We start from the raw sequence: 14,074 nt of genomic DNA on the forward strand, positions 1-14,074 counted from the left end.
GACGCACAGAAAAGTGGCTGCGGCTGTTGTGCTACCTCACACCCCAGCTGCTAGGCAGTTAGGCTGAGCAGCGTAAACAAAGCCCTGCTGTGCCTCCGGTCTCTTCAAGGCTTCCTCTGCCTTCACTGCTGTCCTCTTCAGGCTCCAACTCTCTCCCATCATTTCCGGATTTAAATTGAATTATTTAATTCTTTCCTGAAACTGCATGTGCGCACAGTCCAGTCACACGTAAGGGAGGGGATGACCGTACACATAATCCCTGGAACTGATCCCAGGCATAAGATGCAATTCTTCTGTACTGAGGGACGTAAAATGCAAAAAATACAGATAGTGAAATTCAAGATAAACAAGGTTACCCTTTGCACCAGAGATGATGGGTGATAAAACAATCCCATTTGGCAATCTGAGTTAATTACCACCTATATCGGAAAGAAAGCCATTGCCTCTGTTCAGACCAAAATGAAGAGTGACTCCTTGATGAATTGTAGCTCAGCAGTTTTGTACCACAGCTTCCCTTTCAAATTAGTGGACTTGAGTGTGGCTAAGTCAAGATCAGTGGCAGACCGTCCAGATAAACTGAAATGTTCCCCTGCTAGTTGTATAAATATTGTCATTTCTGTGGTGATTTTCGCGGTTTGCGCCCTGTGTTTGTCCTCACAGTCAGGGCTGGCCCAAGGCATTTTGGCACCTGAAGCAAACCACAAAACCTGGCCAGGAAAGAAGGGGCGAGTGAGGATGTACATCAGGAACAAGGGAGGAATAAAGATCCATGTCTGGAACAAGGGTGGGAGGGCACCGCCAATGCCTCCTCTTCATCAAAAGGCTGCTGTAGAGGCAACAACTGTTGTTGCCACAGCAGCAGCAGCAGGTGATGCACTCCTTGGATCTGCTGCCTCTTAGGATCCTACCGCCTAAGGCGGTTGCCTCACCTTGCCTCATGGGTTGGCCGGCCCTGCCCACAGTTCATTGATCAGTTCTCCTTGGTGCATTTGGTTCTGAACAGAGAGAACGGCCTTCCTTCTCACTACAGTGGTACCTCTGGTTAAGAACTTAATTCGTTCTGGAGGTCCATTCTTCACCTGAAACTGTTCTTAACCTGAGGTACCACTTTAGCTAATGGGGCCTCCCGCTGCTACCACGCAATTTCTGTTCTCATCCTGAGGTAAAGTTCTTAACCTGAGGTACTACTTTCAGGTTAGCAGAGTCTGTAACCCGAAGTATCTGTAACCCGAGGTACCACTATACAGATTTTGGTTAACTCTCTTTCCCGAGTTCATTGTTTTACCACCTATTGCTGCTGTCATAAAGGGTCACCGGGCTTACCTTGTATAGTTCTGAATCGTCACTCTCTGTATTTCTTCAGTTTAATTTCCTGTCCTGTCACTGCTTACTACCCCCTTCGTACCACAATATGTATGCATCTAAACCTACATATAGTCACATTGACAGCATATATTTAAAGCACATTGCTTCCCCCAAAGAATCTTGGGAACTGTAGATTACCCCTCACAGAGCTTCAAATCCCAGCATCCTTAACAAACTACAATACCCAGGATTATTTGGGGGAAACCACGTGCTTTAGGCATGTTAAATGTGCTTTAAATGTATGCTGTGGGTGTTGCGATAGATAGATAGATAGATAGATAGATAGATAGATAGATAGATAGATACGCATTAGTCCATGGAATCTTATGCTGTAATAATTTTTTTAAGCTTTGAAAGTGCCACAAGACTTTGCCAAGTTTGCTGCAAGCAAGTTAAGGCGGCTGCCCTTCTGCAAAATGTGTGCATGACTGCAGAACTCACAGGTCTCTCTTCTCCCCTTTCTCTCTCAACGGCCAGACTCTGTTCCGTACCAGCTCCAAAAGCGGGGGCTGCGTGGTCGACTCAGAAGTGATCACACAGGGGATCCCATACCAGGACTACTTCTACACAGCGCATCGATACTGTATTACTGCTGTAGCCAAGAGCAAGGCCCGACTCAGGTACTGGTTCCTCCCCCTTGTCCCCGCGGCTTCAGGGCTGGTTTCCTCTCCTTTTGGCATGTTGACCCAGTTTATCTCTCGAGGCAAAACCAGCGAGAATCCCTTGGCACCGTAAAACAGGGGTGGGAAACCTGTGGTCCTCCAGGTGATGTTGGACTGCAGCTCTCAACATCCCTGACCATTAATAATAAGAATAAGAATAGTAATTTATTATTTATACCCCTCCCATCTGGCTGAGTTTCCCCAGCCACTTTGGGCAGCTCCCAACAGAATATTAAAAACATGATACAACATCAAACATTAAAAACTTGCCTAAACAGGACTGCCTTCAGATGTCTTCTAAAAGTCAGATAGTTGTTTATTTCCTTGACATTTGATGGGAGGGTGTTCCACAGGGCAGGTGCCACAACCGAGAAGGCCTTCTGCTTGGTTCCCTGTAACCTTACAGCGAGGAAACCGCCAGAAGGCCCTTGGAGCTAGACCTCAGTGAATGATGGGGGTGGAGATGCTCCTTCAGGTACACTGGGCCGAGGCCATTTAGGGCTTTAAAGTTCAGCACCAACACTTTGAATTGTGCTCAGAAACGTACTGGGAGCCAATGTAGGTATTTCTGGACCGGTGTTATGTCGTCTCAGCGGCCACTCCCAGTCACCAGTCTAGCTACCACATTCTGGATTAGTTGTATTTTACGGGTCAGCTTCAAAGGTAGCCCCATGTAGAGCGCACTGCAGTAGTCCAAGTGGGAGAAAACTAGAGCATGCACCACTCTAACAAGATAGTCCGTGATGAAGCTGGTAGACAGCTGTCCTGGACACAGAAGTGACCTGCGCCTCCATAGACAGCTGTGAGTCCAAAATGACTCCCAGGCTGCGCACCTGGTCCTTCAGGGGCACAGTTACCCCATTCAGGACCAGGGAGTCCTCCACACCTGCCCACCCCCTGTCCCCCCAAAACAGTACAGTGGTACCTCAGTTTTCAAACAGCTTAGTTTATGAACAACTTGGAATTCGAACGCCGTGAACAGTAGGTGTTCGGGTTTGCAAACTTTTTTCGTAATCTGAACTGTTCTGTTTTGAGTGTTACACTTCCTTTTTCAGTGCCACACTTCTGTTTTGAGTGCTCCTGCTTGCACGGGAGTAGGAGCTGGATCAGGGCTGCTCAGCTGGGGAGGTGCAGGCACCGTCACACTTGCCATTGAGGGGTTCGCAGCTGGGGGCTCTTTTAAACTCCCCTCAAGGGAGAAGTTTAAAGGAGCCCCCACCTCAGCATCAGAAGCCCTGCACCACATGAAGGCAGCCAGGCGGAATAGTTGCTGGGATGGCAAAGGTAGAGGCAGCTCGGCAGCTGCATCTGAGAGCCCCTAAACTACTGCTGAGGCAGCTGTCAGGCTGTTTTTGCATTGCCACACGATGCTCTTTTAAACTTCTCTACTGAGGTGAACACAGCCACGCACCCCTCAGTGGAAAAGTGTGACGGAGCCTGCACCTCTCCAGGTGAGCAGCCCCGATCCAGCTCCAACTCCTGTGCAAGCAGGAGCGAGGCGGGGGATCTCTCAGCTGGGAAGCAGAGGCTTTGTGCTCCCCAGCTGACATTCAAAATTAAAACTGAAACTATCCAGAAAACCACAAAGCCAACAAACTTGCAACTTGTGAAAAAGCAGCAACACAACAAATTAAAAAAGCAAGCCAACCGCAAATGAATCAAAACCGCAAGAAAACATAAAACAACACCGACCCTAACCCTCATTCTAATCCTTACCCTAACACTAACCCAGTCCTAAAATTAACCCTAACCCTAACCCAGAAATGGTCTTGTTAGATAGTAAAAATAATGTTAAATTGCTGTTTTAGGGGTTGTTTTGAAAAGTCTGGAACAGATTAAGTTTGAGAATCAAGGTAACCACTGTACTTTCATCATGCCAGCTGAGTCTGGCGGGGCAACACCTGAAAGGCTACAGGTTTCCCATCCCTGCCATAGGAGCGTTTATCATGGAACCATACGGTCACAGAGTTGGAGGGAACCTCAGAGTAGTCTAACCCCCCCCCCCCCGTTCAGTCCAACAAAGAATATAATAACAGCATCCCCGGCAGATGGCCGTCTATCCTCTGCTTGAATACTTCCATAGAATCTGTGGAGTGAGCTTTCACAGGCCGCTTCATCAGAAGCTTTTATTTCCTTTATTGCAGAGTCTCCTCTGAGATCCGGTACCGGAAGCAGCCATGGAACCTGGTGAAAACGCTCATTGAGAAAAACACCTGGAGCGGCGTGGAAGAATACTTTCAGCACTTGGGTATGGGAAGCAAAAGGGCAGAACTGCACTCCAGAAATCTGAGCCAGGGGCCTTAGGGGCTGGGATTGCCCCCTGCTTTGTCCCATGTGGGGGATCATAGCGCCCCTTAGTTTCAGTGGCCCCGGGTCTGGGTTGCTTTATCTGTGGGCATGTGGGGGGTATTCATGCTCTGGAGGAGAAAGCAGTGGTAGCTGGTGCTCATTGGGACTGGTAGGGTGGGGGGCAGGGAGCCCAACAGTAGGTGGCGCCAGAGTCAATGACGGGCAGAGATAGCTAATGCTAGTTTTGTCCCCCTCCTCCTTGCTGAATCCTACAAAGGCAAAACAGAGACTAAGGAGAAGGGACCTGACAGCCAGGGCCCTGGGCTGGTTGTTGTTGTTGTTGTTACACCCTGTCCGTCTGACTGGGTTGCCCCAGCCACTCTGGGTGGTTTCCAACAGATATGAAAACATAATAAAACATCAAACGGTTAAAACGTCCCTATAGAGGGCTGCCTTCAGATGTCTTCTAAAAGTTGTATAGCTATTTATCTCCTTGACATCTGATGGGAAGGTGTTCCGCAGGGAAGGCGCCACTACCGAGAAGGCCCTTTAGTTAAAAAGGCAGGCAGGTGGAGGGTTGGCAGAGGGCTGGCAGAGGTTGGCAGGGCAGGAGCAGCCTCCCCTGGGAGTTGGCTATGGAGCTTTCAGCCTCCGCTCCCGTTCCCTCTGTTGCAGAGCTGGCGCTGGTGCAGGCAGAGAAGGCCCTGCTGGAAGAGAGCTGCCATGGCAAGGAGCCGCGGGGGCTCCTGTCCGGCCTGCGCCGCCGGAAGCGCACCCTGAGCTGGAGAGCCCCCCACGTCGAGCCCCCGCTCCCCACGTTGCCTGACGGTGAGGGGGCAGCCCGCACCATCCGTCCCTCAGGTAGGCCCCCCTCGCACCGGGGTCCAGCCTGTCCCCTTCCTTTCCGCACTGGGCTGTCTCCCTGGATCCGCAGGGCACGATGCTTGCAACAGCCCTTGACCTGCGGGCCTTCTCCTTCCCTGCAGGCAGCCTGACCTCTCGGCTCTCGGAGCAGCTGTCGGAACAAGGCCAAGGCCAGACCGTCTCCACCGTGATTCTCATCATCAGCTTGGTGTAAGGCAGCTGCTGGCTTGGGAAACGGGGAGCCGGGGATTGGGGTGGGATCTAGAGCCTCTTAGGAGCTGACGCAGCCCCAGGCATGTCTACTCAGAGGTGAGTCCCACTGTGTTCACTGGGGCTCATCTCCTAGCAAAGCACCCGCACACCATGCCTGAAAGTGCCCTAGCACCACTTTAATAGTCTTGACCCCGCAAGGTCCTGGGAACTGTAGTTTTGAGTGTGCTGAGGACTGTTAGGAGACTCCTTGCAAGGGTACGATTCCCAGCACCGTCAACCAGCTAGGAAGCTGGCGGGGGGAGGGGGGAGTCATGACTGCTAATGTGGCATAAGAGTGCTTTAAATGTGCAGTGTAGACGTGAGCTGGATTGGGAAGCAAAGTAAGAGCACAACCTGTTCTTGTGTAGGACAAGCATAGGAAATAATAATAATAATTAAAAATAAAAAATAAAAATACATACAGTGGAACCTTGGTTGTCAAATGTAATCAGTTCTGGAAGACCGTTCAACTTCTGAAACGTTCGACAACCAAGGCGCAAAGGGCTGCTGCAAGTTCAATGGAGAAAATGGAGAAACATGCCTTGGAAGCCGTTTGACTTCTGAGGTGCGTTTGAAACGGAAGCATTCACTTCCGGGTTCTCAGCGTTTGAAAACCGAAACGTTCAGCTTCTGAGACGCTCGAACACAGAGGTTCCACTGTAATAGTAGTAGTAGTAGTAGTAGTAGTAGTAGCAGCAGCAGCAGCAGCAGCAGCAGCAGCATGCCGCCCATATGACTGGGTTGCTCCAGCAGCTCCCAACAAATTATAAAGCCACAGTAAAATATCAGACATTTAAAACTTCCTGATACAGGGCTGCCTTCAGATGCCTTCGGAAAGTTGTGTAGCTTTTTATGTTTGAAATCTGATGGGAGGGCACCACTGCTGAGAAGGCCCTCAGAGCTGGACCTCTGTGTCTGGGTTGAACAATGGGGGTGGAGATGCTCCTTGAGGTATACTGGGCCGAGGCCGTTTAGGGCTTTAAAGGTGAGCACCAGCCCACAACCCACGGTTGCCATGTTTAGTGCATCGCACACATCCAGCCCGATGCCTCAAAGTGCACGAAGCGAAGGTTTTCACTCACCACTTTCTCTCTCTGTGCTGGGTAAGGGGCGGGGACCTGGTTCAGGGGCGGAGCACACACTTTGCATGCAGATTGGCCCCTGGGGCTTCAGAAAGACACTGTGGCTGAGACCCCAGAGAGCCACAGCCTCTTATGAGCAGCCAGTACTGGATGAGATCGACACATGATCTTCTTCTGGTAGCAGTCAGCTTCCTGCGTCTCTTAAACCTCGCCCTCCCATTTCTGTGTGTTGTTCTGCCGTGAGAAAGACGCAAGAGCAGGGTCAGTGGCCTTGCTTGTTTAATAGTAATGGTGAGCATTTGGGGGGCGGGGGAAAGGGAAAGACTCAGGATAGGATCCCCTGCTTGTTTGGGGTTTTTTTTCCGGGCCGGAAGCACGAGCAAAGCGTCACACGTCTCTTTCTTTCCTTCTTCCACCTCTGCCTCCGCACAGGATCTGTGTGAGGTATCGTATGCCAGTTTCACTCCCCCAACTGTGCTTCTGCCTCGGGCCCCCTTTGGACCTTGCCCCTAACCTGAACCCCATCCTGCACTGACCCTGCTGTTGACTCACAAACACCATCCCTTGCTTTGGATGCTGACAGATAACACCCCAACACCTCACCGCTTATGCTCTTGCCACCCTCCTCCCTGCCGCCACAACCATCTCCTCTGGCTCCCTGTCCCTGAGCCTGTTTGTCATCCTCCACTCGTCTGTGCATTCCTTCCTCCACTCCTTTTGTCCTCCACTTTCTCCCTGCACCCTCCCCTGCTTGCCCCTTTTCCCTTACTGGTTGTCTTGTACTCAGGGCTTTTATCTTAATTAAAAGCAAAGCAAAAGGCAAATAATGATCCATAGACAGATAGCCTGAGTTCTTTACTCTGGCTAAGTTATATGAAGTTCCATACTGCTTCCTTATCTTTGCCTGTGCCTGGCAGTTATGGCAAGGAACAAAGTGCTTCATGACACACCAAAGTTGTGTCCCCCGACAGCTGGGTGGCCTGCTTAGCCCTTCTCTTCTCTCTTCCTTGTGGCTTCTGACCCCTCACCCCCCAATCTCTGCCTTCACATGATCAAAGCTTAATCTGTGAGCCAGGGATTTTCCAAGAGAGAGAACAAGAGAAAATGTGAGGGAGAAAGAATGTGAAAGAGGGAGAAAGAAAAGAGAGGCTGCAAAAGAAAAAGCATGTGAAAGAGGGAATGCAAAAGAAAGAAATCTGAAAGAGAGAAGGCGATAACGCAAGCAAATGTGAAAGAGAAAGCAAAAGAGAAAGAAAACAGTGCGAAAGAATGCGAAAGAGAGAATGTAAGAGAGAAAGTAAGAAAGTGAGAGATAATGCAAAAGAAATAAAATCGAACAAAGAGAATGCAAAAGAAAGTGAGAAAAAGAGAAAGAAGACTACTGGCATGTTGAATTTTGCATCCAATATATAAAAAATGTGCAAAATCATGGATTACACAGGGATCAAGTCTTGTTGTATATTGCTGTCCTTCAGCTCAGGCTGAGTTCACATAGTGCATTTGCAACATGATCTGTACGTTTTCGATATTATCGCTGCAGCCTCCACTTGATCACTTAAAAACTAACCTGGAGGGATCATCACAGACTATTGTCTCTTATCGCATCGGGCTGTTTTCCTAACAAGGGGGGGAAGGGGAGAATGCTTGCTACCACTTAAGCTAAATGGCGCAGACCCATGCTCTGTCTCAACCACCCTCACCAGCATCTGTGTTGAATCCCTGCATTTACTTTCTTTAAATACTGCGCTCTAATGAGCTACATGCTATTGATTTCCCAAAGAGAGATGTCAGATGCTGGCATCATCCACTCAGCGTAGCGTACACTAATAGGCACTCATGCCTTGTATTTTTAATGCTCTGAGCAGGGAAGCTGCAAAGGGTTGTGCGTTCTTTCTTAGAGCCAAATGTAACTGAGCAATATTGCAGGGCCTGAACTTGGGTCCTCTTGTTTGCAAAAAGGCTGAAGGAGCTGGGGAGGGGCCATAGCTCCGCAGTCGAGCCAGAAGTGCCTGGTACATGCGTGGATAGCTCCAGAAAGTTAAAACACAGGGAAAAGAGCTATAATTCCATGGCAGAGCACATGTGCTTTACAAAACACATGCTCAGTGAAGTTCCCGTGTTCTACCTGTGCTATTGCAAGCAAAAAGTAGCAGGCGATGTGAAAAGTCTCAGTTTGAGACCTTGCCAGTCCACAGACAATTTTAGGCCAGATGGACAAATAGTCTGACCTGATATAAGGAGGAAAACTTTCCCCTTGCTCCTAACACCTTGTAAGTCAATAATAACTAGACAGGGGGACCCACAGTGGCCTAGAAAACCTCTGACTGAATTGAAAAACCTGTTTTGAGGGGATGTGTGTCACCTGGCTGAATGCCAACATGGTGCCCACCCCCCAGGATATTCTACCGCCCATCACCGCTGAACATTAACCAAGCTTGATTGGGCTGATGACATCTGGAGGGTACTTTGTTGGCTGCCTCTGACAGTATCTAACAAAGTAGTTCGGTTAGCTCAAGGATTTCTATTTGCACAGCAGAACTTCCTCTTTTGCACCCCCTGCACCTTCCCCAGATATGCTCTGGAGGATTGGGGGAAACTTGAGAAAAGATTCAGGGCATGCTCCTGGAGGGGAGGGTGATGGGAAGTTCCACTGTGCAGCCAGAAGCCCTTGCGCTCGCGGAACTGCTTTGTTGGATACCGCCCACCGAGCTGTTTCTGATGCTAGACCTTCTCAGAATAGACCCATCAGAATCAATGAACTTGGCTAGGCTAGGTCCACTGATTTCAGTGGCCCACTCCTGAGTTAACACAGGGGCTCATCCACACTTCCACTTGCCCTGTTGACTCACACTTTCTAGGCATGGATCCGAGCGATTTCCCTCATGCCCCGCTCCTTTCCCAGGGGAAATCCACCCTTCAGTATTAAATCAGAGCAAACGTCATTTTTGCTTCGATTGAGCGCTAAAGAGCTGTTTTCCCGGGGGGGGGGGGGACGGACAGTGGGACAAGAAGAAGTGGATAAGCCCATAGTTGAATATATATGTTATATAGGCAAGTAGAGAGATCCCTTCATGTAGAAGAGTAGCATGTCAGGGAGAAGCTGGCTGATAATGCTTCTCTTTGACATTATAAATTTCTACTTGTTTGTCTTTTAAATGTAGAGGCTGAAGTGGTTCGAACCAGGCACAGGTTGGCTGCTTCAGCAAGAGCTTGGCCCGAGTGGTCCCTTCTCCTTCCAAGCCATTTCTCTCTCTCTTTCTCTCTCCAGCCTTGTGGTCTTGGTTATCCTGAACATGATGCTGTTCTACAGGCTCTGGTCTCTGGAGCACACAGCCCGGACCTTTGAATCATGGCAGGCCTATGCGCTCTCCAGTGGGTAAGGAACCAAGAGAGAAGTGTGAAGAATGCGACCTTTTCTTACCTTTATGATCTGAACAATTGTTAAATTGTTAAATGCGTTGGCAACATTCAGTTAGAAAGGAGGTGAGAGGGGAAAGGGGGCCTCATTTAAGAATACAGAGGCCTTGTGGAACTGGTCTGTGACGTAGGAGCAATAGCACTGTGGAGGAGCACATAAGGCATGGAGATGAGGGGGGCTTTGAAGACGTTTCCCTGTTGATTGCAGCTAAGAGTACACACTCTCTCCTCCCTGGCAGAAAGCTACCACAAACGGCATCTGAATGGGCTGAGATCCTGGAGCTGCAGAAGCGGTTTCACAGTGTGGAGGTTCAGAAGTGGAAGCAGATCCTCAAGGCCTCCGTGGAACTTCTAGATGAGGTGAGGTCTGCAGCTTGGGGTATCGCGAGGGCGCTAATGGGGAGCTAATTTGAACACTCTTGTTTGTGTGGGAATGTTGTGGATAGTAGGGGAGGATATATTGATTAAATTTTATCCTTCCTCACTCACGCTAGCGAGCTAGTAGCAGAGCACATTCCGTTGTACATTGCTGGAAGCTAGTTGATGGATTCGTGAGAATCATTTGAGTTAAGCAATCCAGTCTGGCTTGTCCAGATTGGATTGTTCCTGGTAAATCCCCTTTAGTTTCCCTCTTAAAAACAATAATGACACAGCAGTATTCCTTTAAAAGTAATGATAAGGTTTACTTACGTTCAGTTCACAGTATAGTCCTGAAGGCAGGCTATATCTTGTAGTTACAGTTACAGAGAAAAGTGTGGGTTCATTCTCTGTGAGGCATGAGCCCATGCGCTGCTGGCTGAGAGCCAGCAGACAGCAAAAGGCAAGATGGAGAAAAGGCGAAAAAGGGAAGGTGGCTGTGTGACCAGCCCATTTGTAGGGTCTGCTAGGGTCATGCCCATCTACCTGGTCACACACAGGGGGAGGATGCTCCAGACAGGAAGTGGATGCGACAGGAAGTCCTCCTGGCTGGATCAACATTCCTCTGTGTGTCCACTCTGGGCAAACAGGAAATGTTGTGTTTGACTGCTTCAGTGATGTTACATCCCACCGTTTGATCCAAGGCAGCCCTACCTAGTGGAAGTTAATGGCAATAGCACAATTTTTCCACAGAGGATGTTGGGGGCGTATCTAGTCCTAGTCACTTCTTGGCAGATGGATCTGTGTCACCAGCTCCCCTTCTCCTGCACTGGGTAATGTTTGGGGGCCTTGGAGACAGCAGGGGAATCTCTGGCAGTGGTGTTTTCTGCATGCTTGGAGCATTTGAAAAACACAAATCCTTTGCACATGATTGCATTGGGATGCACAAAGGACTGAGTCCCTTTCAGTGCTAATGTAGGAATATTTGTGTTGGGCTTCCTTTTCTTGGTCTTCACAAACCCCGGAGTTACTCTGTGTTTCTCTTCCCCCTCCAGCCTTAAGGAGGTGTGAGGTGAAGGGGGGAGGATTTGAATTATGATGCTGAGACAGAGTTGGTTTCCTAAACTTTGCCGCCCGCAAGCCATTTTCCCAGTTGAAATCCCTCTCTCTGAAGCTGTTGTTTGCACCACAACAGATGGGGTTTGGGAAGGAGACCCTGTGGCTACCACAGGCCCTGAGAATAAAACCGCTCCTGGGCCTCATTGCTAACAATGACCACTCCTTACTCGGAGGGCTAACACTGTCCTCTTCCCTCCAGATGAAAATCTCCCTCGAGAAGCTGCACCAGGGCATCACGGTGGCCGAGCCCCCCTTAGAGCCGGAGTGAAACCCCCAGCACTCCCTCTCTCCCAAGGATGTTGCTCCGAAACTGCTGCTGGGTCGGTGGCACCCACCTCCCATGGCCGGCGTGCGACCGAGGGGATGACATTCCACTCCTCGCCAGACCAACAGCTGGACCTTAGCCTCAAGAGTGCCACTCGCAGTGATGGATTCCACCGCCACCACTTTCCTGCTTCGGGGATCTTTCTCCCGGAGCATCTTCCTTCTCTCTTCTTCTCTCTGAGGGTCTCTGCAGTGACTTCATTTTATCCCCTCCCCCTTTAAGTGCTATTTATATTCCTCACAGGACCCCAGAGAGCTTTTGACTTCTGCTGCTCCAGCATCCTTTCTCTACCTTCTTTCCAGCTGTTGTTCGGAGTGTGTGTGACTGGGAACTTTAGTGGACAGGTGGCGGTGCCTGTATCTCTTGTGTTGAGATTTCACCCAACAGCTGGGACAGCAAGGACCCGCTTTCCTCCTCCATGTTGAGGGCAATCGATCTGCGATTTCCTTCTCTCTCACACACACAAGTGGTTGAGAGATGGGAAACCAAGAGTCCGTATTGAATCCTTCCTTGCTCCCTCTCCTCCTGTTTCCATCCTTTGGCGAGCCCGATTGTTTTATTAAAGGGATCTTCTCGACAACATTACCTCTGACAGAAGGGGGAAAGGGTAGGCATGGCCCTGAACGTTATATGGCCAGAAATCTGATTTACAGAAGTTGGAGAGCTTCTGAGACCCTTGACGGGGTTCTGTGCCCCTTGCCCACGTGAGAGTTAACCTAGAGCAGGGATGGCCCTCCAGATGTTGATGGACTACAGCACCCATCATCTCTGACTGCTGGCCATGGTGGCTGGGGCTGATGGGAGCTGGAGTCTAACAATATCTGGAGGGCCACAGGTTCCCCATCCCTGACTTAAGAGCATGCCCAGGCAAGGGAGCCAAAGGCAGCTGGGTAAGCAGCTGGGTCAAACCCACCAGTAATCCTATTTATGCATTTCCATCACTGGTGTGGGGGTGGGCAGTGAGTCCAGGAGTACCCCAGTCTATGCCGAAAGCTTTCTGGCTTTGGGAGGTTTCTGCTGTGCCAGCTGCCCTAATCCGTTATTTTCCGTAATGAAAATGCCAAACACAGCTTTTTTTTTTTTTTTTTGGAGAGGAGGGCAGTCTGAAGGAGTGCAGCACAGTGGCCACAGAGTCGGGGTTCCTGGGTTTTATTTTTATTTTTTTTACTCCCATGTGGACAGCAACACGCTCCTAGACTCCAGGACTCCTTTGCCCGATTCCTCCTAGGCCCGTCTCCAAGGCAACAAATGGGCTTTGCCAAGGCCTAGCTGTACTGTCACTTTAAAATGAGGTTGCACTGCCAGTCAGGGCCCCAGGTGCCCTTCAAGTACTGCCTGAGGGGGTTTCTAATCTTGAAATCCACCCCCTCCTGGGGAGGGGTGTGTGTCTGCTAGCCCTATGTTCTCCACTCCCGACTCAAGACCTTGGAAGGCCCAGGTTTCTGACCTCCCCTTTTCTCCCTTCTTCCCCCTCACCAAGGTTGTGGCGAGGGGGCTCCCCCCCCCCAGTTTTGTAGCTGTGTTCAGTGTTAACGATCCTTTGTGTTCAAGGTTCCACAGAGGTGCTGGGGCTTATTTATTAGGGAGCGGAATAAAGACCGTGGATCGGAATCTCTCTGTGTGTATATGGGGAGTGTTTTTAAAGTGTGTGGTCTTCTGTGTCTCTTCCACCCCTGTCACTAGGGAGCTTGAGTGATCCATGTTGTAGGGGCGTAAGTCACAAAGGGCCAGGCTGGGTGTAATCCTTTGTAGCACTGGGGAGTTGCAGAGGTCCAGAAAGCAAGCGATCCCTTGCAGTAGCCATAGCAGGAGGGCCGAAGGAAATATGGTTTCACGGTTAACGATTCCAATAGATCCTGGCAAAGGATAACAAAAACTGTTGTTCCATTGAGGAGGTGCAATGGGTAAATGCGTCTGGCTGTTAACCAGAAGGTTGGTGGTTTGAGCCCACTTAGGGACAGCTGTGGGTAGCCTTACAGAGGGTTGGACTAAATGACCGTTGGGTCCCCTTATGAGTCTATGCTTATTTTTTATGACATGTACAACCCATCTCACTCGCAAGAAGCTTAAACAGCATGCCTAGTCCCTGTGCCCTCCCCCTTTCTATTTTATCCTCGCAAGAATCCTTTGAGATAGATTGGCCCAAGATCACCTAGGGAGCTTCATGGCCGAGGGGGTCCTGAATGATGCTTCTGTAGGAGCAATGCCTCCCAAGGCTTGATCAAGACTTCATAGCCCTGCACTAGTGCCTTCTCCATCCTTCCTGACACCTACGGAGTTCAGCTCGGCTTCTTCCCAGAAGGGCTGTGTTCTAGTTTTTTCCTTCAGGTGTTCTGGACAAT

General features: G+C 49.8%; 1 protein-coding gene across 5 annotated transcripts in view; it reads left to right on the forward strand.

The window, feature by feature from the left end:
* The window catches only part of GRAMD1A (GRAM domain containing 1A), a 52,648-nt gene extending 39,305 nt beyond the window's left edge, over positions 1–13,343 (forward strand). For all 5 annotated transcript variants that reach the window (XM_081203525.1, XM_081203524.1, XM_081203523.1 and 2 more), the window contains 7 exons: positions 1,843–1,985; positions 4,172–4,275; positions 4,992–5,177; positions 5,303–5,390; positions 9,783–9,890; positions 10,171–10,291; positions 11,607–13,343. In XM_081203525.1, coding sequence (XP_081059651.1) covers positions 1,843–1,985; positions 4,172–4,275; positions 4,992–5,177; positions 5,303–5,390; positions 9,783–9,890; positions 10,171–10,291; positions 11,607–11,675 — 819 coding nt within the window. In that variant the 3' untranslated portion in view covers positions 11,676–13,343. The remainder of the gene's footprint in view (positions 1–1,842; positions 1,986–4,171; positions 4,276–4,991; positions 5,178–5,302; positions 5,391–9,782; positions 9,891–10,170; positions 10,292–11,606) is intronic.
* Positions 13,344–14,074: the final 731 nt, after the last annotated feature.

The sequence above is a fragment of the Podarcis bocagei genome (genome assembly GCF_964188305.1).
Source record: "Podarcis bocagei genome assembly, chromosome: 7".
NCBI lineage: Eukaryota > Metazoa > Chordata > Lepidosauria > Squamata > Lacertidae > Podarcis > Podarcis bocagei.